Here is a 26,188-nt window from a genome sequence, read left to right as displayed (position 1 = left end):
GCACCACTCCGTCTCTCAGGGAGGAAGTTACAACCTCCTGGACCCACCACCTTGGCCCTCATCCAGCCCATCACAGGCTGGTACCCTGCAGAACCACATGGTTCAATTGCCAAGGGGCTGAGGAATAACCACCCCAAGTCAATTCTCTGAAATCAGCCCCATAAGTAGCACCGGGACCATTGTTGCACAGAGCCTCCAATGCCCATCCCACGGAGTCGATCCAGGAGGGAACCATGGTTGATGGTATCAAAATCTGAGAAGACATGCAGTAGAATTAACACGGCTGCACTCCACCTGTCATTCTCTCGTCAGGGCGACTAAGGCTGATTTAGGACCTCCACCCCTGTAGGGAGAAAGTAATACGCTGAGTTCAAATCTCACCAGAAAAAGATCTGACTATGACCATCTAGAAGAGCTCCACTGGATGGCTAGTCAAGGACACAATGGAGGCAGAAAACTTGGACACCCCATCCAATCTTCAGACTGCTCATCTCACAACTTGGAGCAAAAACAAAATCAAGAGTATGTCCTGGACTCCACACTCAGAGCACTGAAAAAGCTTTGCTCCTGAGTGAATTCTTTGAAGATTCGTCGTGCTCCGACGAAAGCTCTTTCCACACACCAAGTATTTATAACGCTTCTCACCTGAATGGAACGTTTAACGAGAGGGAAGGTGCAAACGGGGACGGAATTGGTTTCCAAACTCTTGAGGACTTTTACGGCTTCTCCTTTGTGTGAACTCTTCTATGTCGCTTAAGGTGTGTGCTCTGAACAAAGCCCTTTCCACACTCCAGGCATTGATGGGGCTTCTCACCTGTGTGAATTCTTTTATGTCTCCTAAGGCTTGCGCCATGAGTAAAGTTCTTTCCGCACAGTAGGCATTCATAGGGCTTCTTAAGTAAATGAAATCTTTGATGCTCCTTAAGGTAACTGTTGTGAGCAAAGCCCTTTCCGCACTCCAGGCATTCATAGGGCTTCTCACCTGTGTGAATTCTTTGATGGTTCCTAAGGTTTGTACTCTGAGGAAAGCTCTTTCCACACTCCAGGCATTCATAGGGCTTATTACCCGTGTGAATTAGTTGATGCGACTTAAGATGAGAACTCCAACGGAAGCCCTTTCCGCACTCTAGGCATTCATAGGGCTTCTTCAGTAAATGAATTCTTTGATGCTCCTTAAGGTACCTGCTTCGAACAAAGCTCTTTCCACACTCTAGGCATTCATGGTACGTCTCATCCGTGTGAGTCATTTGATGTAACCTAAGATTCCAGCTCCGATTGAAGCGCTTTCCACACTCTGAACATTTATAGGGCTTCTCACCAGAATGAATTCTTTGATGTCGTGTAATGCTTGACCCGCGTGCAAACCTCTTTCCGCACTCCAAGCATTCATAGGGCTTCTCCCCTGAGTGAATTCTTTCATGTCGCTTCACGTGTGTCCTGCGAGCAAATTTCTTTCCACACTCTGAGCACTCATAGGGCTTCTCCCCTGAGTGAATACTTTGAGGCAAGTTCAGTTCTGAGTTGCAACTGAATTGCTTCTCGCGCTCCAAGGACTGAAATCTTTTCTCTTCTGTGTGAAATGGTTGACATTTAGGCAGGTGAATCTTCTGAGCCTTTATATCCCGAGAGATTGTCCACTGTGTCTTCCCATTGTAAATGTTCCTTTTACTTGGTTCTTCTGTTATTGGAATTTCACGGACGTCTGACACTTCAAAAGACATAGATTTGATTCCCCACTTCTCTTCAGTTTCAGTTTTCCTTCTCTGATTTATTCCATTTTCCTTGCTCTCCCTGTGATCACCTGCAAGAATAAAAAGAGAAATCTTCCTGAAATCAGGGAACAAACCAAATGGTTTGCTGATCTGATTAACAGGATAAAAACATATTTAGTTGTAGAGGCTGATCCTTCAAAACATAGGCCTGGTTCAGACAACATGCTAAACTATGCTGGTTAACCACAAAATGTTTAAGGGAATGAATTAAGGTTAATGCATTCCCTTAACCATCTTGTGATTAAGGAGCATGGTTTAGCATGTGGTCTGAACAAGGCCATCTTAAATATCCTCTGATGATCAACAGAACTGAGAACTAGAGTGCCACACAGCACTTTCATTTGTGTAAAATAAATCTTTCAAAGTAGCTCAAGCCATAAATGAATAACATAAAACACTTTAAAACCAAAATGCATTTAAAAATCTGCCAGTTGATCCTCGCTGATTATTTACCTGGGAACTGAAAAGTGAGAGTTCAACCCTGTTGCTTCTTTTTGATGTCTCAAGGGCTTTGGACACCTTCTGTGGTGCTATCTTGGTATTACCCAGAGGTATTCCTGACTGAGAGTTGGAAGGGGCCTATAAGGCCATCAAGTCCAACCCCCTGCTCAATGCAGGAATCCACCCACATGGATGATGCTTTCTTGGAAGTGGCGATACGATGTTCACATACGCAAGTCATTGTAGTAATGGAGAATTTCAGTCTTCTGCTACTCTAACTCGGCTAAAAAGCTGAAAGAACCAAAATCATAACTCACAGGGAAGAACTGGTAGGTAACGTCAAAGCGCCAGGAACCTTGAACATGTTCAGTTTCAAATCCTTGGTTGTGAAGGCTCCGAAAACTAATCTTAGTTGACATGTACATTGGACTTTTGGGAAGCCAACTTCAAAACACTCCGAGGAGGGTTGGGTGAGATGCCAGTGTTGAAAATTTTGAAGGAAAAAGGTTAAAAGAGGGATGGGAGAACCTGAAAACTTAAATACTGAGGGCACGTGTTCTGCACCAGTTGTGCCTTCAACATGCACATAAAACAGAATTGTTGGTGCATGTCTAGTCTCAAGGGATAGACTGGTGTGTCAGCCAGTTCTGGATGGGGTTACACTCCCCCTGAAAGATTGTGTCTGCAGCTTGGGGGTGGCTTCTGGATCCGTCGCTCCAAATGACAGCCCAGATAGATGTGACGGCCAGGAGTGCCTACTATCAGCTTCGGCTGATACACCAGCTGCGACCCTTCATAGAGTTCGAAGACCTAAAGACAGTCATGCACGCGCTGGTAACTTCGAGGCTCGACGTCTGAAATACGCTCTACATAGGGCGAACTTTGTGCCTAGTCCGGAAACTTCAACTAGTTCAAAATATGGCAGCCAGGCTGGTCACCGGTACACCTAGGGGGGACCACATTACACCAGTTTTAAAATCTCTTCACTAGCTGCCAATTAGTTTCCGGGCGAAGTACGGTATAAAGAGGGACGTGCAACCAAGGAGGAGGATACCCAAATCCTGAGGGCACAAGTCCAAGTGTCCAGGACCAGATGTGGCTTCATCATGTGCATTAAACAGAACTGTCGGTGCATCTCAGGGGATAGATTATTCCATGCAATGGGCACCACCCATCTAAACAATCCAACCTCAAAGGCACCACCAGGTGACCGCTAGAACTGAATGGGTCTTCAGGGGAGGAGGCAGACTCAGCTAACCAGCTCCCAAGTTGCTTTAGGGCTTCATATATTAGCTACAACCTTAATTTGGCTCAGTAGCAAACAGGCAGCCAGTGGAGTCCCTTCAACACAAGTGTAACATGCAGAGGTTCAAAACAGACCGAAAAATGTCAAGGGATGGATGGCCGGGTCTTGTAACACCTGCACAGGGGAAGGCAGCTGGGGTGGAATGAAGGGGGAAGGAGGCGGTTTGGAACAAGAAGCACCAGTCTGCTCCTGGGCCGTATTGGCTGCTTTTACACCTTGCCCTAAATTCAAATTAATAAGGCAATTGCAGATCTGATGCCAAGAGCAGAGGTCTTAGAGGTGGGAAGCCCCAACTGGAGGGACATCCTGATGGTCCCAAAGTCAAAAGAAGCATCCATGCCTCATAGAGGCTATAAGAAGACCCACAGGTAAAGGTTGGAGGGGACGTGAGTGCTTCATCTACACTTCCAGGCTTTATGTACCTCGCCTGGGGAGCTTTCTCTGGACTGAAATACCCCAGGAAAGTCGCCCAGGCACTGTTGACCTCAACAACACACTAACACAAGCAAAGAGCTGCAATTCTACCTTCTAGGACCTGTCAGGAAGGCAAAGAGGGAGCCTTACCCAGAGGGGTCCCATTCCTTACCTAGAGAGGCCAGGATCCCACGATTCTCCTCCATGACTTCCTGGTGCAGAGTCCTTTGGACTGGGTCCAGCAGAGCCCACTCCTCCTCCGAGAAATGCACGGCCACCTCCTCAAAGGTCACCGGACCCTGAAAGAAGAAGAGATCATAATGTTGCCATCCATGAAGATAACGAAGGTGAGGTGGTTGGAGGTTTTCCTCCAGGTTTTCCTTTCCTTCATGAGCGACATTCAAGGCCTTCCGAGCTGCCATCTTGGAGCGGTGCAAAGGGTGAGATTCTTCCAGGACCAAAGAGATGTGCAGGGGACGGAGGCCCCCAGGACTCCCTTATCTGCTCTGGCTGCGCAGAAACCGCTTCCGCTCGACCACAAAACAAAGGAAGCCTTGAGGGATCCCACAGCATTTATTTATTTACTACATTTCTATACCGCCCAATAGCCAGAGCTCTCGGGGCGGTTCACAAAAATTAAAAACATTCAAAGTATAAAACAACGGTATAAAACCGTAATATAAAATACAATATAAAAGCTCAACCAGATAAAAACAGCAGCAATGCAAAATTAAAAATTTAAAACACTAAGTTAAAATTTATTTACAGACTGTTAAAATGCTGGGAGAATAAAAAGGTCTTCTCACCTGGCGTCTAAAAGCATATAATGTAGGTGCCAAGCGAACCTCCTTAGGGAGCTCATTCCACAGCCGGGGCGCCACAGCAGAGAAGGCCCTCCTCCTGGTAGCCACCTGCCTCACTTCCTTTGGCAGGGGCTCACGGAGAAGGACCCCTGAGGATGACCTAAGGGTCCGGGCAGGTACATACGGGAGGAGGTGTTCCTTCAGATAGCCTGGTCCCAAGCCGTTTAGGGCTTTAAATGTTAATACCAGCACTTTGAATCGGGCCCGGACCTGGACTGTTATTATTTATTTATTTATTTATTTATATAGCACCATCAATGTACATGGTGCTGTACAGAGTAAAACAGTAAAACAGTAAATAGCAAGACCCTGCCGCATAGGCTTACATTCTAATTAAATCATGGTAAAACAATAAGGAGGGGAAGAGAATGCAGACAGGCACAGGGTAGGGTAAAACTAACAGTATAAAGTCCAAACAACATCAAGTTATAAAAGCTTTAGGAAAGAGAAAGGTTTTTAGCTGAGCTTTAAAAGCTGCGATTGAGCTTGTAGATCTCAAATGTTCTGGAATAGCGTTCCAGGCGTAAGGGGCAGCAGAAGAAAATGGTCGAAGCCGAGCAAGGGAAGTAGAGACCCTTGGGCAAGCGAGAAACATGGCATCAGAGGAGCGAAGAGCACGAGCGGGGCAATAGTGTGAGATGAGAGAGGAGAGATAGGGAGGAGCTAGACCGTGAAAAGCTTTGAAGGTCAACAGGAGAAGTTTATATTGGATTCTGAAGTGAATTGGAAGCCAATAAAGAGATTTCAGGAGTGGAGTAACATGGTCAGAGCGGTGAGCCAGGAAGATGATCTTAGCGGCAGAGTGGTGGACAGAAACCAACAGACTGATGTGAGAAGAAGGAAGGCCAGTGAGAAGAAGGTTCCAGTAGTCCAACCGAGAAATATCCAATGCATGAACAAGAGTCTTGGCAGAAGAGACAGACAAAAATGATCGAATCCTGGCAATATTATACAGGAAAAAATGACATGATTTAGCTACTGCCTCAATATGAGGAATAAAGGAGAGCGAGGAATCAAATATAAAGCTAAGACTACGAGCTTCCTTGACTGGAGTAAGCGTAACATCATTGACAGTAAGAGAGAATGAGAGATGAGGAGAAGGTTTAGGAGGAAAAACAAGCAATTCAGTCTTTGCCATATTAAGTTTCAGACGACGATGCAGCAGCCAAGCTGAGATATCTGAAAGACATGCCGAGATACGATCGTGAACATCAGGAGAAAGTTCCGGAGATGAAAGATATAATTGTGTATCATCGGCATACAGATGATATTGGAGGCCGTGAGATTGAATAAGATTACCCAAGGGCAACATGTATAAAGAAAACAACAATGGGCCAAGCACCGAGCCTTGCGGAACCCCTACTGAAAGGGGAAAGGAGGAAGACGAGCTGCCATTAGCCAACACGCTGAAAGAGCGACCCGCTAGATAGGAGGCAAACCAGTTATAGACAGAGCCGCAAAGTCCAAGGTCATGAAGGGAATCTAAGAGAAGATCATGATCAACCGTGTCAAAGGCTGCAGTTAGATCAAGGAGAATAAGAACAGAATAAAGGCCTTTAGACTTGGCAGTAAGAAGATCATTGGTGATCTTAGTAAGGGCTGTTTCAGTGGAATGCAAAGGACGGAATCCAGATTGAAAAGGATCCAGAGCAGAGTTACTAGAAAGAAAGTCAAGATAATGAGAGTAGACCACACGTTCCAGGATCTTTGAAACAAAAGGCAACAAAGAGACAGGTCGGTAGTTAGACAGAGCTAGCCTATCAAGAGTAGGTTTCTTGAGAATAGGAGAGACTGTAGCATGTTTAAAAGCAGAGGGAAATGAACCAGAGGACAGAGAAAGATTAATAATATGAAGCAAGGAAGGGAGGATAGCGGGAATAAGATTAATAAAGACGCAGGAAGGAATCGGATCACGAGAACAAGTGGAAGGCTTCGTGGAGCGCAGTATAGTAGACAGTTCATCAGCTGAGACCGAAGGAAACGTAGAGAAATTTGCAGGAGGAACTGACAGATGAGGAACAGGAACTGGAAGAGGAGCAGAGCTGGCCAGATCAGAGCGAATAGTTTGGATTTTGGCATTGAAAAAAGAGGCAAAGTTATTAGCAGACAGAGAGGCGGGGAGAGATGGTGGATTAGGCTTCAGAAGAGAATTGAAGGACGCAAAGAGCCGCTGAGGATGCCTAGCATTTGACTGGATCAACGTTGAGTAGTACTGCTGTTTGGCCAGTGAAATGGCAGAAGAGAAAGAGGAGAGTACAAATTTGTAATGGACAAAGTCCGCCCAGTCCCTGGTCTTACGCCAAAGGTGCTCAGCTGCCCGGGAACAAGAGTGAAAGTAGCGGAGGAAAGAGGTGAGCCACGGTTGGGGTTGAGAAGGGCGAACTATCCGAGTTGTAGATGGAGCAAGATTATCAAGAGTTGAAGATGAGGAATTAAAGAAGGAGACAGCAGAGTCCAAGGAGACAGCCGAAAAGACAGAGGGAAGAGAGGAGGCTAGAGACTGAGAAAAAACCTCACAATTGATAGATTGCAAGTCATGACAAGAGCGAAAAGCAGGACGTGAAGGAGGAGGATTATGAGTAAGATTGAAGGAAACTAGATGATGATCTGACAGAGGAAAGTCAGCAGTGGAAAAGTCCAAAGCAGAGCAATTCCGAGTGAGAACAAGATCCAGACAGTGTCCAAGGGAATGTGTGGGTACATCAGACCAAAGCTTAAGATCATAAGAGGAAGATAAGGAGCGAAATTGTAGAGCTGCAGCGTCTTGAGGGTCATCCACATGAATATTGAAATCACCCACGATAAGAGTAGGACAGTTATCAGAGAGGAAAAAGGACAGCCACAAATCAAAATCAGAGATACATTTTGAGGACGAGCCTGGGGGGCGGTACAAAACTGCAATCCGCAATCGCAGTGGAGCGAAAAGCCTCACCACATGTACCTCAAAGGAGGAGAAACAATGTGAAGGTGGAATGGAAAGAGGCTGGAACTGGCACAAACTAGATAATAAAAGACCCACACCACCACCCCGACCCTCTGGGCGACTAGTGTGAGAGAAAGAGAGTCCTCCAAGAGAGAGGGCAGCAGAGATGGCGGTATCGTGGGCAGGAAGCCAGGTTTCAGTAAGAGCAAGGAGGTGGAGAGACCTAGAGATAAACAAGTCCTGAATGACAGGGGCCTTAGAAGCAACAGAGCGACAGTTCCATAAGGAACACGAAAAAGGCAGCTGAGAAGAGGGGAGACACCAATAGGAACTGAGTTGGGAGAGATGAGTTTGGAGCGAGCCATAAGGAACAGATATGAGGAGAAAGGAATTGAGAGAGAAAATGAGGAGAGAGATAGCAAGTAGCCAGAGAAGTAAAACAAGCGCAGGATAGCATTAACCAGAACAGGCCTGGCCAAGACCGGTAGTGAGCAAGCAAGAAGGCAGACACAGAAAAAAGAAAACAGAGAGGATATATGAAAGCAATCACAGCATCAAATAATAACCCAACACTGTAGGAGATCATGTCCTGGAACAGGAAGTAGCGAGGACTGGTCCGAGGTTGGGGGTTCTGCCTCCGAGGGAACAGATCAGCTTGACCGGCTTCGCGCCCACGGCTGAGAGCCTCAGGCTGAGAGCCTCAGGCCGAGAGCCCTTTGGCTCTCGCCCTTCGGCTCGCGCCTCCAGCAAACTGGAGGCTCAAGTACCTGGAAGAGGCGAAGCACTGGCAGCCAATGAAGCTGGAAAAGGACTGGCGTAATGTGGTCTCGTCGGCCAGTCCTTGTTAGTAAACGGGCTGCCCTGTTTTGTACCAGCTGAAGCTTCCAGACCGTTTTCAAAGGCAGCCCCACGTATAACGCATTGCAGTAATCCAAACGAGAGGTTATCAGAGCATGGATCACTGTAGCTAGGCTATCTCTGTCCAGATAAGGGCGCAGCTGGTATATCAGCCTAAGCTGATAAAAGGTGCTCTTTGCCACTGAGTGCTCTTTGCTACTGAGTTCACCTGTGCCTCAAGTGACAGTTCTGGATCCAAGAGCACCCCCAAAATACGTACCTGATCCTTTAGGAGTGCAACCCCGTCCAGGACAGGGCAAACATCACCTCGCTGGACAGATGAACCACCCGCTAATAGTACCTCCGTCTTGTCTGGATTGAGTTTCAGTTTATTAGCCCTCATCCAGTCCATTACCGTGCTCAATATCAGTTTACGTTCTCCGCAGGCTTTTCCGCTCCCTGTGAGGAAGGCAAAGAAGATGGGACGTTAAGGTATAGTTCTTAACCAAATGCATTTTCCCTGTTTTAGTTTAATCAACGTCCGTCCACAATATTAAACCTCATTTCTCTTTAGAATATCAAAAGAAAGAGTCTCTCTCCCCCACCCCAAACCAGGCTCAAGGAGAACATGAAAGCACCTCAGGCATAATTGAGGGAAGGGGACCACAGGGAAATATGTCCCACGAATCCTTACCCAGTGAGGAGGGTCCTCCGTCTCCCTCCTGAAAGATCCACCTGAACATCGGCCTCTGTGTGGTGCCTGGCGGAGCCTTCTCTGCCTCAGGGAAATCTGTGCATGCTTTGGCAAACTTCCCCTGCACCTGGAACAGGAGGGAGGATCCCAGACAGAGAAGAGGGATTAGGGAAGGAGAGAAATGGGTCAGGTCAAGGCCAAGGGCTGTGTTTTCATATTAGTTTGCATTCAGAGTTCCTTCTAAAGATGATCTACGGTCCCAGCCCCAGAGCACACACTCCTTTGCGTCTTTGTCAGGCGAGCTCATAAGGATGTGTGTTTGGGGGCAAATAGCTCAACGCTGGCATAAGCAAAGTGCTTGAACACTCTCCAAAATCCAGCCAGGAGGAAAGACAGAACCTCCCAGACATTCCCAGACACCCAGCATTTTCTACAGTATGCTCAGCAGTTTGGTGCCTACGAATGCTATTCCTCTCGTGTCGGGGGGGAATCTGCCATCACTATGTCTTGTGGTAGTGAATTCCATACTGGCGAACGCAGGCTTACTGCCTCTGATACTGGAGGTAGCACATAGCCATTAGGAAACGTAGCCATGGATAGCCTTCTCCTCCAGGAATTCATCCAACCCCCTTTTAAAGCCATCCAAATCGGTGGTCATCACTACATCTTGTGGCAGTGAGTTCCACAATTTAACTCTGCGCTGTGTGAAGACGTCCTTCCTTTTATTGGTTCCGAATCTCCCACCAATCAACTTCATGGGATGACCCCGTTGGGTTCTAGTATTTTGAGAGAGGGAGAAAAATGTCTCCCTGTCCACATTCTCCACACCAGGCATCATTTGGTGCACCTCCGTCATGTCTCCCCTTTGCATTGCTTTACATTTGCTTACTTTGAACCGCATTTGTCACTCAGACCCTCATTCTCCCAACTTGGAGAGATCCCTTTAGAGCTCCTCACTATCTCTTTGTGCTTTAAGCACCTTAAATAATTTCAGTGTCGTCAGCAGACTTGGTCACTTCACTGCTCACTCCTAATTCCAGATCATTTATGAACAAGCTGAAAAGCATTGGTCCTAATACAGATCCCTGTGGGACCCCACGATGTACATCCCTCCATTGGGAGAATCGACCATTTGTTCCTCCTCTCTGCTTTCTGTTTTTGAACCTGTTACTGACCCTTGACTTCTTATTTCACGACTGCTAAGTTTGTTCAGGAGCCTTCGTTGACGGCCTTTGTCAAAAGCCTTTTGGAAGTCCTAGTAAATAACGCCTACTGGATCACCCCTTTCTATTGACACTCTCAAAGAACTCTAAAAGCTTAGTACAGCAGGACCTACCTTTAAGGAAGCCACGTTGACGGAGTTTGACTGCCTACGGAGAGGAATACGACTGTAATCCTGTAAAAAATAAATAAATTTATAAGCTTTCAAATTTATAATTACTTAGATGAGTAACTTATTTCGTTGTACAGTTCCTGACGAAGGATCCAAAGATCCAAATCGTTGACCGTTGTACAAGTTTGGTTTAAAGCTTTTAGAACAAATTTTTTTTTATTTGGGATAAGAAAAATAAAGAAACTTTTTGACATTTCATAGCACCAGAGCTCGTCGCTCTCTTATTTCTATAGCCTTTTCGTGGTGCTTTCCCCCTCTTTTTTTCATAACAGCCTTTGTCAAAAGCCTTTTGGAAGTCCAAGTCAAGAATGTCTACTGGATCACCCCTTTCTATAGGTTTATTGACACTCTCAAAGAAATCTAAAAGGTTAGTAAGGCCGGACCGACCTTTAAGGAAGCCATGCCGATTCTTTTTCAGCATGGCTTCTCCTGCTACATTTTACTTTTAATGATGCTTTCAACCAATTCACCACAAAAAGATGTTAATCTAATCAGCCCCTGTGAGGCTGATCATAGGAACATGTTGCATATTTTCCTTTGAAGATCCTCCGAGGAGGGCCTGCTCTACACCTTACATACAACTATACTCAGTTGGGTGGTGGGGATGGAAATTGGGGCATCCCTTCCTTAGAGGACAAGCAAAATCAAGTTGGGTTAAGAACACAGTCCCTTGGGGTTCTCAGAATGAAATGCTCTCACCCGCTCTTTGTCCACTGCCTGACTCAGGAGGAAGCCTTCTGCCAGGGCCACCGCCTGGGAACTGGTCTCCGCTCCGCATTCTCTGACCCAGCTCTCCATCTCCGGGGGCAGGACGGCCAAGAACTGCTCCAGGACCACCAGGTCCAGCATCTGAGCTTTCGTGAGTCTTTCTGGCTTCAGCCACTGATGGCAAAGGCGGTGGAGTCGGCTGCAAACCTCCCGGGGGCCCTCACCTTCCTTGTAGCGGAACCCCCTAAAGTGATGGCGCTCTACGTCTGAGCTGATGTTGCTCCCAGGCTGGTTCTCCTGCACTCTTCTTTCCCAGAGCTTTGCACTGCTCCCTTCCTGGATGATACGGGGGCCTTTTCCTGCTTCAGGGCCAGCAAAGTTCTGCTCTTCCATCTTCACTCTCTTCTCCATCTCTGGCTCCCACCAGGACTCAAAAGGTCTCCTTCCTTTGCTGCCGACTTCTCTCTTCAGGCGAGGATTCGTCTGAAGGAATTAAAATGGAGAGCTGCATGGATTAGATACAGCCGAGGCCAACTCAATACTCAGGACTGGTCTCAAACGGGCGCTGAAGATGCTTCCATGTCTTCACCTATGGAGGGGGGGATTCTTCAGTCAGCCCAGCGAGCAGCGTGAGAATCGCCACAGAATTTTATAGATTAGAGGCTCAAACTGCAGCACCAGCAAAAGGATCTCTCTTCAGCGTTTCTTATGGGAAAAGAAGACTTTTATGGGACTGAGGACTTCTAAAGCATTTTGTGGGATTTCTCCAGGTTCTCCATATATACAAATGACACCTGCTGAAATTCCCTTTACTATGCAACTGTTAAAGATACAAGTGCCATGGCCGACAGAAAGCTCTGGCGTGGGCTGGTCCATGAGGTCGCGAAGAGTCGGAAGCGAATAAACAACAAAAGCAAGAAGGAATTTTTAGTAACTCTTGAGTTGTGTAAAATGTAGCGAAGGAGAAGAGGGCACTTTTGGGAAAGGGGAGGGGAGTCACATGATTAAATCCAGTCTTTCTGAGTAGTGGTGTAAACTGTGAGTTAAACCGAATTGATTTAAATCAAATCCACCCTGCTTGGTAGTTATTCACTGAGTTTAAAACAGGGGAGAGGAAACAAAATAAAATGCAATGCAGAAATGGCACCATAAGAGCTTTTTCCTAACTGATGGGCTATTCCTTCTCCCCACCCAGAATCTTCCCTCTTGTGTCCCTCCCAGACTCTTCCCTTCAAGGATCCCCTAATTATGGGGAGGGGTGCAAGGTGGGGGTTTCATGGAGGGACCCCAGGTGGGTCAGCCGCCTGGGGGGCTCCCTCTATCTCCCCCGCCAACCGACACCCCCCCCCCCGCCTTTTGCACTTACCTGGCTGCAGATGCACACAGGACGCACGCATGGCATGGGGAGAATCCCAGGCTCCTTTGCAATGGGGTGGGAGGGGGGAAGTGTGGGGCGGGAAAGGAGGGGCCTCATCCAGCCTGGGCTCTAGGACCCAGCCCCCTCTCGCCCTCTTTAACGCTTAGATGGACTCAACACAAAAGAGTCCGGGGGCTCCTGGTCTCCCTTTGGGCGCACAGCGCAGCCTGCCACGTGCACTAGTAGGTAGAGCATGGAGGGATATTAGGGGATGTCCGCAGCATTGCACAGCCTCTGCCCTCCCCCTCTGGGGCAGCCTCTCTCCCTTCCCCCCTCCCTTGGCATGATTCTTCTCCCCTCCCCCCCAAATTCTCCTCTCCTTCACTGCCTGCCTCCCTCGGCCATTTCTATCTATCCAATCCATGGCTTCAGAAGTGGTCTCTGCCCTGTCCCCGTTCATGCGCAAGGCGGTATTATCATTCTCGAAGCAAGCAGTAACGCTGCTCCCGTTTGTGTGCACCTGAGAACGTCAGAAGAGCCCTGAGGCCGGATCCGACCAAGGGTCCCTTGAGTCCAGCACTCTGTTCACACAAGCAGTTGACCCACAAGCATGACACGGGTGCAACCGCACCCTCCTGCCCATGTCCCCCAGCAACTGGGGTATATAGGACTCTGATACTGGAGGTAGGGTGACCCTATGAAAAGGAGGACCGGGCTCCTGTACTGTTGCATGGAAAAGGGAATTTCAGCAGGTGTCATTTGGATATATGGAGAACCTGGTGAAATTCCCTCTTCATCACAGCAGTTAAAGCTGCAGGAGCTATACTAGAGTGACCAGATTTTAAAGAGGGCAGCTTTAACTGTGGTGATGAAAAGGGAATTTCACCAGGTTCTTCATATATAATGACACCTGCTGAAATTCCCTTTTCAATACAACTTTAAAAGATACAGGAGCCTGGTCCTCTTTTTCATATGGTCACCCTAATACAGGAGCCCTGTCCTCCTTTTCATATGGTCACCCTAACTGGAGGTAGCACATAACCATCAGGAGTAGTAACCATTGGTAGCCTTCTCTTCCAGCAATGTGTCCAAACCCCTTTTAAAGCCATCCCAATCGGTGGCCATCACTACACTTTGCCGTACCCAGTTCCATAGTTCAACTATGCCCTGCAAGGAGGGAAAAACCAAACAAGAAAAAGACCTCATAGAATAGTCAGATTGGAAGGGGCCTACAAGGCCATCGAGTCCAACCCCCTGTTCAAAGCAGAAATCCACCCGAAAGCATCCCTGACAGATGGTTGTCCAGCTGCCTCTTGAAGGCCTCCAGATTGGGAGAGCCCACAACCTCGCTAGGTAACTGGTTCCATTGCCGTACTGCTCTAACAGTCAAGAAGTTTTTCCTGATGTCCAGCTGGAATCTGGCTTCCTTTAACTTGAGCCCATTATTCTGTGTCCTGCACTCTGGGAGGATCAAGAAGAGATCCTGGCCCTCCTCTTTGTGACAGCCTTTTAAGTGTTTGAAGAGTGCTCTCATGTCTCCCTTCAATCTTCTCTTCTCCAGGCTAAACATGCCCAGTTCTTTCAGTCTCTCTTCATAGGGCTTTGTTTCCAGACCCCTGATCATCCTGGTTGCCCTCCTCTGAACACGCTCCAGCTTGTCCGCGTCCTTCTTGAACTGTGGAGCCCAGAACTGGACGCAATACTCTAGATGAGGCCTAACCAGAGCCGAATAGAGAGGAACCAGGACCTCACGGGATTTGGAAGCTATACTTCTATTAATGCAGTCTGGGCGGCGGCTTCAACTGACGCCCAGGCCTAAGGCAGCGGATGGCGTAGCCAGGTAAGGGGGCCGAATATCAATCCGGACCTACAGATCTTGCTCTGGATCCGGATCGGGGGAGGTCCGATTGACCCGAACCGGTTCAGGGGCCCTGTGCACAGCCCTAACTGCCATGTGATTAGTCCCCAGAACAAGGACTGTGATTGGCCAGTAGGGTTTACAATTCCAATCCACATCTTCACTCAATCACACCTGTGTTTCTTTAAGACTACAGTAAGCATAACTCTTTTTTTGTACTGCCAATGTTTGCATTCTGGGTTTTTTTTTTGTCTTGAATTTAGCATTCAATTCTCTTTCAATTGATATATAAACTTTGGAATTTCATGAAACAGAACATTTTCTATCAGCATGAAAATTTCAAAACGTGTCCACGATTTTGGCAACCACTATACATTAGCGACCAGGTGTGGTGTCGTGTGATGAAGGCTATGTTTTTCATTCCGTTTGACAAGTTTTTTCATCGAGTTCCCTACAGAATGAATGAATGAATGAATAACTTTATTGAATCATTTTTATTTATTTATTTATTTCATTTCTATACCGCCCCAAAGCCAAAGCTCTCTGGACGGTTCACAAAAATTAAAACCATGAAGAGCATAATAAAACAACCAACAATTTAAAAACACAAACACAAAATACAATATAAAAACATAATAAAAATGAGCAGCAGTGCAGAGATTTAATTTTTTTAAAAAAAACAGCAAAATTAAAAGCCTAAGAGTGTAAAAGGTCAAAATACTGGGACAAAAAAATAAAAAGTTCTTCACCTCACATGGGAAGGGGTACAACATAGGTGCCAGGCGAATCTCTGAAGGGAGCTCATTCCACAGCCAGGGTGCCACAGCAGAAAAGGCCCTCCTCTTGGTAGCCCCCTGCCTCACTTCCTTTGACAGGGGCTCACAGAGAATGATTTTAGGAATCAGGCAGGTACATATGGGAGGAGGCGTTTCTTCAAGTAACCCGTCCCTAGGCCATTTAGGGCTTTGAATGTTAGTATTAGCACTTTGAATCAGGCCCGGATCTGGACTAGTAGACAGTGCAGCTGGAAAAGGACTGGTGTGATGTGGTCTCATTGACCATTCCCAGTTAACAATCTTGCAGCCCCGTTTTGTACCAGCTGAAGTTTCCGGACCGTTTTCAAAGGCAGCCCCACGTATAACGCATTGCAGTAATCTAGACGAGAGGTATGAGAGCATGGATCACTGTAGCTAGGCTCTCTCTGTCCAGATAAGGGTGAACTTCACCTGGTTGGGTAGCCTTGAGTCTCACTTTGTTGGCTCTCATCCAGTCCATTACCATGCCCAGGCACTGATTCAGAACAGCCACTGCCTCACCTGGGTTTGGTCGATGGTATCAAAATCCGAGGAGAAATGCAGTAGAATTAACACGCCTGCACTCCGCCTCTCAGTCTCTCATCAGGGCGACTAAGGCAGATTTCAGACCTCAACCCCTGTTGGAAGGAAGTAATACCCTGAGTTCAAATCTCACCAGAAAAAGATCGGACTATGACCATCTAGAAGAGCTCCGCTGGATGGCTGGTCAAGGACACAACGGAGGCAGAAAACTTGGACACCCCCATCCAATCTTCAGACTGCCCTTCTCACAACTTGGAGCAAAAACAAAATCAAGAGTATGTCCTGGACTCCACACTCAGAGCACTGAAAAAGCTTTGCTCCTGAGTGAATTCTTTGATGCAAGTTACAGCGTGTGCTCCGACGAAAGCGCTTTCCACACACCAAGCATTCATAACGCTTCTCACCTGAATGGAACGTTTAACGAGAGGGAAGGTGCAAACGGGGACGGAATTGGTTTCCAAACTCTTGAGCACTTTTACGGCTTCTCCTTTGTGTGAACTCTTCTATGTCGCTTAAGTTGTGTGCTCTGAACAAAGCCCTTTCCACACTCCAGGCATTGATGGGGCTTCTCACCTGTGTGAATTCTTTTATGTCTCCTAAGGCTTGTGCCATGAGAAAAGTTCTTTCCGCACACTAGGCATTCATAGGGCTTCTCCAGTGAATGAATTCTTCGATGCTCCTTAAGGTAACTGCTGTGAGCAAAGCTCTTTCCACACTCTAGGCATTCATAGGGCTTCTCACCTGTGTGAATTATTTGATGTCTCCGAAGTTGTGAGTTGTAAGCAAATTTCTTTAGACATTCTGAGCATTCATAGGGCTTCTCCCCTGAGTGAATACTTTGAGGCAATTTAAGTTCTGAGTTGCAACTGAATTGCTTCTCACACTCCAAGGACTGAAATCTTTTCTCTTCTGTGTGAAATGGTTGACATTTGGTAAGGTGAAACTTCTGAGCCTTTATATCCCGAGAGATTTTCCACTGTGTCTTCCCATTGTAAATGTTCCTTTTACTTGGTTCTTCTGTTATTGGAATTTCACGGACGTCTGACCCTTCAAAAGAAATAGATTTGATTCCCCACTTCTCTTCAGTTTCAGTTTTCCTTCTCTGATTTATTCCATTTTCCTTGCTCTCCCTGTGATCACCTGCAAGAATAAAAAGAGAAATCTTCCTGAAATCAGGGAACAAACCAAATGGTTTGCTGATCTGATTAACAGGATAAAAACATATTTGGTTGTAGAGGCTGATCCTTCAAAACATAGGCCTGGTTCAGACAACATGCTAAACTATGCTGGTTAACCACAAAATGGTTAAGGGAATGAATTAAGGTTAATGCATCCCCTTAACCATTTTGTGGTTAAGGAGCATGGTTTAGTGCGTTGTCTGAACCAGACCATCTTAAATATCCTCTGATGATCAATAGAACTGAGAACTAGAGTGGCACACAGCGCATTCATTTGTATAAAATAACTCTTTCAAAGTAGCTCAAGCCAAAAATGAACAACATTAAACACTTTAAAACAAAAATGCATTTAAAAATCTGCCAGTTGATCCTTGCTGATTATTTACATGGGAACTGAAAAGTGGGAGTTCAACCCTGTTGCTTCTTTTGGATGTCTCAAGGGCTTTGGACACCTTCTGTGGTGCTATCTTGGAATTACCCAGAGGTATTCCTGACTGTTAGAGCAGTACGTCAATGGAACCAGTTCGCTGGGGAGGTTGTGGGCTCTCCCACCCTAGAGGCCTTCAAGAGGCAGCTGGACAACCATCTGTCAGGGATGCTTTAGGGTGGATTCCTGCATTGAGCAGGGGGTTGGACTTAAATGGCCTTATAGGCCCCTTCGAACTCTACTATTTTTGACCTTCTCTTCTGCTGCTCCCAGACTGTGGAACGGCCTGCCGGAGGAGACTCGTCAACTTGACAGTCTATTAGCATTTCAGAAAGCTATCAAGACTAATCTGTTCCAGCAGGCCTTTCCAGTGGAATTTTAGGGTGTTTTTAGATGTTTTAACAATGTATTTTATGTTCCTAATTCAGTTTTACTGTTTTTTCAGTTTTTTCAGCAGCTTGTCCTGCTGTCTAGTTGGAAGTGGAAGCTCACTGGGCATGGAGATTGGACTTTAATAAAGCCAACTGAAGGGTGGGGAAACTGTCTTTTACTCAATGCCATGGGAGCCCACAGTAATACAACAATGGAGTTGGAACATAGAATCATAGAATCATAGAATAGCAGAGTTGGAAGGGGCCTCTAGGGCCATCAAGTCCAACCCCCTGCTCAATGCAGGAATCCACTCTAAAGCATACCTGACAGATGGTTGTCCAGCTGCCTCTTAAAGGCCTCTAGTGTGGGAGAGCCCACAGCATCCCTAGGTCACTGCTTCCATTGCCGTACTGCTCTAACAGTCAGGAAGTTTTTCCTGATTTCCAGCCGGAATCTGGCTTCCTTTAACTTGAGCCCGTTATTCTGTGTCCTGCACTCTGGGAAGATCGAGAAAAGATCCTGGCCCTCCTCTGTGTGACAACCTTTCAAGTATTTGAAGAGTGCTATCATGTCTCCCCTCAATCTTCTCTTCTCCAGGCTAAACATGCCCAGTTCTTTCAGTCTCTATCCATAGGGCTTTGTTTCCAGACCCCTGAGCATCCTGGTTGCCCTCCTCTGAACACGCTCCAGCTTGTCTGCGTCCTTCTTGAACTGTGGAGCCCAGAACTGGACACAATACTCTAGATGAGGACTAACCAGAGCCGAATAGAGAGGAACCAGGACCTCACGGGATTTGGAAGCTATACTTCTATTAATGCAGTCCGGGTGGCAACTTCAACTGACGCCCAGGCCTAAGGCAGCGGATGGCGTAGCCAGGTAAGGGGGCCGAAAGTCAATCCGGACCTACAGATCTTGCTCTGGATCCGGATCGGGTGAGGTCCGATTGACCCGAACCAGTTCGGGGGCCCTGTGCACAGTCCTAACTGCCATGTGATTAGTCCCCAGAACAAGGACTGTGATTGGCCAGTAGGGTTTGCAATTCCAATCCGCTTCTTCACTCAATCACACCTGTGTTTCTTTAAGACTACAGTAAGCATAACTTTTTTTTTGCACTGCCGATGTTTGCATTCTGGTTTTTTGTATTGAATTCAGCATTCAATTCTCTTTCAATTGATATATAAACTTTTGAATGTCGTGAAACAGAACATTTTCTATCAGCATGAAAATTTCAAAACGTGTCCACAATTTTGGCAACCACTGTACATTAGTGACCAGATGTGGTGTCGTGTGATGAAGGCTATGTTTTTCATTCCGTTTGACAAGTTTTTTCATTGAGTTCCCTACAGAATGAATGAATGAATAACTTTATTGAATCATTTTTATTGATTTATTTATTTTTCTATACCGCCCAATAGCCGAAGCTCTCTGAGCGGTTCACAAAAATTAAAACCATGAAGAGCATAATAAAACAACCAACAATTTAAAAACACAAACACAAAATACAATATAAAAAGCACGACCAGGATAAAACCACACAGCAAAAATTGATTGATATAGGTTAAAATATGAGATTAAAACAGCAGAGTTTAAATTTACGTTAAATTAGGTGTTAGAATACTGAGAAAATAAAAAGGTCTTCAGCTGGCAACGGAAGGAAAACAATGTAGGCGCCATGCGAACCTCTCTGGGGAGCTCGTTCCACAGCAGGGAAGGCCCTCCTGCTAGTAGCCACTTCAAAAAATCACATAATCTTTAATTTATGATTTGAGATTATAAAACGATATACAGTTCATATGACTGACAGTTATTAAAACCCAACCCTCTGGGTCACAAAATAATTAGAACCACGGAAGAGAAAGGACAATTTATCCTTCAATGTCCAGTTTCTCACGCGTTAAAAACATAGATAGGTTTAGTGTTCTCCACATTTTGAATATAAACAACGTTCAAGTAAATAGTGGGCGAAGACTTCTATTTCAGGGTTGCCACATATACATAGTCTATGTTTCGATGGAATACCTTGGAATCTACCCTGTAACATTGCTTTGTCCATCAGCTCGAATCTAAGCCGGGTAAAGGCTACTCGATGGACCCGTTTCATATCAAAGAACAGTTCCCTACAGGTCTTACCATGACAGGGCAATTGGCTCAAGGTCTTCTCACATCATTCAAACATAGAATCGTAGAATAGCAGAGTTGGAAGGGGCCTACAAGGCCATCGAGTCCAACCTCCTGCTCAATGCAGGAATCCACCCTAAAGCATCCCTGACAGACGGTTGTCCAGCTGCCTCTTGAAGGCCTCTAGTGTGGGAGAGCCCTCAACCTCACCAGGCAACTGATTCCATTGTCGTACTGCTCTAACAGTCAGGAAGTTTTTCCTGATGTCCAGCTGGAATCTGGCTTCCTTTAACTTGAGCCCGTTATTCCGTGTCCTGCACTCTGGGAGGATCGAGAAGAGATCCTGGCCCTCCTCTCTGCGACAACCTTTTAAGTATTTGAAGAGTGCTCTCATGTCTCCCCTCAATCTTCTCTTCTCCAGGCTAAACATGCCCAGTTCTTTCAGTCTCTCTTCATAGGAAGGGGTGCCACGTGAATCTCTCCTCCTAGTAGCCACCTCCCTCACTTCCTTTGGCAGGGGCTCATGGAGAAGGACCCCAGACGATGATCTTAGGGTGCAGGCAGGTACATATGGGAGGAGGCGTTCCTTCAAGTAACCCGTCCCTAGGCCATGTAGGGCGTTGAATGTTAATATTAGCACTTTGAATCAGGCCCGGATCTGGACTAGTAGACAGTGCAGCTGGAAAAGGACTGGTGTGATGTGGTCTCATTGACCATTCCCAGTTAACAATCTTGCATCCCCATTTTGTACCAGTTGAAGTTTCCGGACCGTTTTCAAAGGCAGCCCCACGTCTAACGCATTGCAGTAATCCAGACGAGAGGTTATCAGAGCATGGATCACTGTAGCTAGGCTCTCTCTGTCCAGATAAGGGCACAGGTGGTATATCAGCCTAAGCTGATAAAAGGTGCTCAGTGCTATAGAGTCCACCTGTGCCTCAAGTGACAGTTCTGGATCCCCAAACTACGGACCTGAAGCTTTAGGGGGACTGCAACCCCCTCCAGAACAGGCTGAACTTCACCTGGTTGGGTAGCCTTGAGTCTCAGTTTGTTGGCCCTCATCCAGTCCATTACCATGCCCAGGCACTGATTCAGAACAGCCACTGCCTCACCTGGGTTTGGTGAAATGGAGCCCTGTGGAACCCCACGGGCCAGGTGCCAGGGCACAGAGCATCACCGTCAGAAATCGGCCTTCCAAGGAGGAGCGGAAACACTCCAACTCCCAGTCCAGACAACCTATCCACAAGGATACCATGGTTGATGGTATCAAAAGACACAGAGGGATCCAGGAGAAACAATAGGGTTGCACTCCCCCTGTCCGTCTCCTGGCAAAGGTCTTCCCACAGGGCAACTAAGGCTGTTCCATTCAAAAACCAGGCCTCAAGCCCAACTGAAATGGATCAAAATAATCCATTTCATTCAAGAGTGCCTAGAGTTCTAGAGTGCCTAGAGTTTGACCTTGGGGGAGCTAGGGGTGGCGACTGCCGACAGAAAGCTCTGGCGTGGGCTGGTCCATGAAGTCACGAAGAGTCGGAAGCGACTGAACGAATAAACAACAACAGAGTTCTCCTGCAACCAACTGCTTCAGCACCTTGCCAAGGAAGGGGACACTATAACTGTTAACATCCTCCAGGCTTTTTCAGGAATGGCCACTTTTATAAGAGGTCGGCACCACTCCGTCTCTCAGGGAGGAAGTTACAACCTCCTGGACCCAGCACCTTGGCCCTCATCCAGCCCATCACAGGCTGGTACCCTGCAGAACCACATGGTTCAATTGCCAAGGGGCTGAGGAATAACCACCCCAAGTCAATTCTCTGAAATCAGCCCCATAAGTAGCACCGGGACCATTGTTGCACAGAGCCTCCAATGCCCATCCCACGGAGTCGATCCAGGAGGGAACCATGGTTGATGGTATCAAAATCCGAGGAGACATGCAGTAGAATTAACACGGCTGCACTCCACCTGTCATTCTCTCGTCAGGGCGACTAAGGCTGATTTAGGACCTCCACCCCTGTAGGGAGAAAGTAATACGCTGAGTTCAAATCTCACCAGAAAAAGATCTGACTATGACCATCTAGAAGAGCTCCGCTGGATGGCTAGTCAAGGACACAATGGAGGCAGAAAACTTGGACACCCCATCCGATCTTCAGACTGCTCATCTCACAACTTGGAGCAAAAACAAAATCAAGAGTATGTCCTGGACTCCACACTCAGAGCACTGAAAAAGCTTTGCTCCTGAGTGAATTCTTTGAAGATTCGTCGTGCTCCGACGAAAGCTCTTTCCACACACCAAGTATTTATAACGCTTCTCACCTGAATGGAACGTTTAACGAGAGGGAAGGTGCAAACGGGGACGGAATTGGTTTCCAAACTCTTGAGGACTTTTACGGCTTCTCCTTTGTGTGAACTCTTCTATGTCGCTTAAGGTGTGTGCTCTGAATGAAGCCCTTTCCACACTCCAGGCATTGATGGGGCTTCTCACCTGTGTGAATTCTTTTATGTCTCCTAAGGCTTGCGCCATGAGTAAAGTTCTTTCCGCACAGTAGGCATTCATAGGGCTTCTTAAGTAAATGAAATCTTTGATGCTCCTTAAGGTAACTGTTGTGAGCAAAGCCCTTTCCGCACTCCAGGCATTCATAGGGCTTCTCACCTGTGTGAATTCTTTGATGGTTCCTAAGGTTTGTACTCTGAGGAAAGCTCTTTCCACACTCCAGGCATTCATAGGGCTTCTTACCCGTGTGAATTAGTTGATGCGACTTAAGATGAGAACTCCAACGGAAGCCCTTTCCGCACTCTAGGCATTCATAGGGCTTCTTCAGTAAATGAATTCTTTGATGCTCCTTAAGGTACCTGCTTCGAACAAAGCTCTTTCCACACTCTAGGCATTCATGGTACGTCTCATCCGTGTGAGTCATTTGATGCAACCTAAGATTCCAGCTCCGATTGAAGCGCTTTCCACACTCTGAACATTTATAGGGCTTCTCACCAGAATGAATTCTTTGATGTCGTGTAATGCTTGACCCGCGTGCAAACCTCTTTCCGCACTCCAAGCATTCATAGGGCTTCTCCCCTGAGTGAATTCTTTCATGTCGCTTCACGTGTGTCCTGCGAGCAAATTTCTTTCCACACTCTGAGCACTCATAGGGCTTCTCCCCTGAGTGAATACTTTGAGGCAAGTTCAGTTCTGAGTTGCAACTGAATTGCTTCTTGCGCTCCAAGGACTGAAATCTTTTCTCTTCTGTGTGAAATGGTTGACATTTAGGCAGGTGAATCTTCTGAACCTTTATATCCCGAGAGATTGTCCACTGTGTCTTCCCATTGTAAATGTTCCTTTTACTTGGTTCTTCTGTTATTGGAATTTCACGGACGTCTGACACTTCAAAAGACGTAGATTTGATTCCCCACTTCTCTTCAGTTTCAGTTTTCCTTCTCTGATTTATTCCATTTCCCTTGCTCTCCCTGTGATCACCTGCAAGAATAAAAAGAGAAATCTTCCTGAAATCAGGGAACAAACCAAATGGTTTGCTGATCTGATTAACAGGATAAAAACATATTTGGTTGTAGAGGCTGATCCTTCAAAACACAGGCCTGGTTCAGACAACATGCTAAACTATGCTGGTTAACCACAAAATGTTTAAGGGAATGAATTAAGGTTAATGCATTCCCTTAACCATCTTGTGATTAAGGAGCATGGTTTAGCATGTGGTCTGAACAAGGCCATCTTAAATATCCTCTGATGATCAACAGAACTGAGAACTAGAGTGCCACACAGCACTTTCATTTGTGTAAAATAAATCTTTCAAAGTAGCTCAAGCCATAAATGAATAACATAAAACACTTTAAAACCAAAATGCATTTAAAAATCTGCCAGTTGATCCTCGCTGATTATTTACCTGGGAACTGAAAAGTGAGAGTTCAACCCTGTTGCTTCTTTTTGATGTCTCAAGGGCTTTGGACACCTTCTGTGGTGCTATCTTGGTATTACCCAGAGGTATTCCTGACTGAGAGTTGGAAGGGGCCTATAAGGCCATCAAGTCCAACCCCCTGCTCAATGCAGGAATCCACCCACATGGATGATGCTTTCTTGGAAGTGGCGATATGATGTTCACATACACAAGTCATTGTAGTAATGGAGAATTTCAGTCTTCTGCTACTCTAACTCGGCTAAAAACTGAAAGAACCAAAATCGTAACTCACAGGGAAGAACTGGTAGGTAACGTCAAAGCGCCAGGAACCTTGAACATGTTCAGTTTCAAATCCTTGGTTGTGAAGGCTCCGAAAACTAATCTTAGTTGACATGTACATTGGACTTTTGGGAAGCCAACTTCAAAACACTCCGAGGAGGGTTGGGTGAGATGCCAGTGTTGAAAATTTTGAAGGAAAAAGGTTAAAAGAGGGATGGGAGAACCTGAAAACTTAAATACTGAGGGCACGTGTTCTGCACCAGTTGTGCCTTCAACATGCACATAAAACAGAATTGTTGGTGCATGTCTAGTCTCAAGGGATAGACTGGTGTGTCAGCCAGTTCTGGATGGGGTTACACTCCCCCTGAAAGATTGTGTCTGCAGCTTGGGGGTGGCTTCTGGATCCGTCGCTCCAAATGACAGCCCAGATAGATGTGACAGCCAGGAGTGCCTACTATTAGCTTCGGCTGATACGCCAGCTGCGACCCTTCATAGAGTTCGAAGACGTAAAGACAGTCTTGCACGCGCTGGTAACTTCGAGGCTCGACGTCTGAAATACGCTCTACATAGGGCGAACTTTGTGCCTAGTCCGGAAACTTCAACTAGTTCAAAATATGGCAGCCAGGCTGGTCACCGGTACACCTAGGGGTGACCACATTACACCAGTTTTAAAATCTCTTCACTAGCTGCCAATTAGTTTCCGGGCGAAGTACGGTATAAAGAGGGACGTGCAACCAAGGAGGAGGATACCCAAATCCTGAGGGCACAAGTCCAAGTGTCCAGGACCAGATGTGGCTTCATCATGTGCATTAAACAGAACTGTCGGTGCATCTCAGGGGATAGATTATTCCATGCAATGGGCACCACCCATCTAAACAATCCAACCTCAAAGGCACCACCAGGTGACCGCTAGAACTGAATGGGTCTTCAGGGGAGGAGGCAGACTCAGCTAACCAGCTCCCAAGTTGCTTTAGGGCTTCATATATTAGCTACAACCTTAATTTGGCTCAGTAGCAAACAGGCAGCCAGTGGAGTCCCTTCAACACAAGTGTAACATGCAGAGGTTCAAAACTGACCGAAAAATGTCAAGGGATGGTTGGCCGGATCTTGTAACACCTGCACAGGGGAAGGCAGCTGGGATGGAATGAAGGGGGAAGGAGGAGGTTTGGAACAAGAAGCACCAGTCTGCTCCTGGGCCGTATTGGCTGCTTTTACACCTTGTTCTAAATTCAAATTAATAAGGCAATTGCAGATCAGATGCCAAGAGCAGAGGTCTTAGAGGTGGGAAGCCCCAACTGGAGGGACTTCCTGATGTTCCCAAAGTCAAAAGAAGCATCCATGCCTCATAGAGGCTATAAGAAGACCCACAAGTAAAGGTTGGAGAGGACGTGAGTGCTTCATCTATACTTCCAGGCTTTATGTACCTCGCCTGGGGAGCTTTCTCTGGACTGAAATACCCCAGGAAAGTCGCCCAGGCACTGTTGACCTCAACAACACACTAACACAAGCAAAGAGCTGCAATTCTACCTTCTAGGACCTGTCAGGAAGGCAAAGAGGGAGCCTTACCCAGAGGGGTCCCATTCCTTACCTAGAGAGGCCAGGATCCCACGATTCTCCTCCATGACTTCCTGGTGCAGAGTCCTTTGGCCTGGGTCCAGCAGAGCCCACTCCTCCTCCGAGAAATGCACGGCCACCTCCTCAAAGGTCACCGGACCCTGAAAGAAGAAGAGATCATAATGTTGCCATCCATGAAGATAACGAAGGTGAGGTGGTTGGAGGTTTTCCTCCAGGTTTTCCTTTCCTTCATGAGCGACATTCAAGGCCTTCCGAGCTGCCATCTTGGAGCGGTGCAAAGGGTGAGATTCTTCCAGGACCAAAGAGACGTGCAGGGGACGGAGGCCCCCAGGACTCCCTTACCTGCTCTGGCTGCGCAGAAACCGCTTCCGCTCGACCACAAAGCAAAGGAGGCCTTGAGGGATCCCACAGCATTTATTTATTTACTACATTTC

General features: G+C 46.7%; 2 protein-coding genes, 1 long non-coding RNA gene and 1 pseudogene across 4 annotated transcripts in view; 1 reads left to right on the top strand and 3 right to left on the bottom strand.

Moving 5' to 3' along the window:
• Nucleotides 1-26,188, top strand: part of LOC134396281 (zinc finger protein 420-like) — a 918,719-nt gene that overhangs the window by 778,767 nt on the left and 113,764 nt on the right. The gene's annotated exons all lie outside the window — the stretch shown is intronic.
• The window catches only part of LOC134396491 (zinc finger protein 345-like), a 204,703-nt gene that overhangs the window by 82,297 nt on the left and 96,218 nt on the right, over nucleotides 1-26,188 (bottom strand). The window contains exon 2 of the mRNA XM_063123012.1: nucleotides 9,251-9,377. Coding sequence (XP_062979082.1) covers nucleotides 9,251-9,377 — 127 coding nt within the window. The remainder of the gene's footprint in view (nucleotides 1-9,250; nucleotides 9,378-26,188) is intronic.
• Nucleotides 21,981-26,188, bottom strand: part of LOC134396979 (zinc finger protein 883-like) — a 63,160-nt pseudogene continuing 58,952 nt past the window's right edge.
• Nucleotides 23,406-26,127, bottom strand: LOC134396501 (uncharacterized). Its single transcript, XR_010025276.1, has 3 exons — nucleotides 26,097-26,127; nucleotides 25,768-25,894; nucleotides 23,406-23,464 (listed from the first exon to the last, which is right to left on the bottom strand). It is a non-coding gene; the product is annotated as an uncharacterized LOC134396501 (long non-coding RNA).

The sequence above is a fragment of the Elgaria multicarinata genome, chromosome 3 (genome assembly GCF_023053635.1).
Source record: "Elgaria multicarinata webbii isolate HBS135686 ecotype San Diego chromosome 3, rElgMul1.1.pri, whole genome shotgun sequence".
Classification (NCBI taxonomy): Eukaryota; Metazoa; Chordata; class Lepidosauria; order Squamata; family Anguidae; genus Elgaria; species Elgaria multicarinata.
Note: the sequence above shows the minus strand (reverse complement) of the source record. Positions and strands in the feature narration are given on the sequence as shown.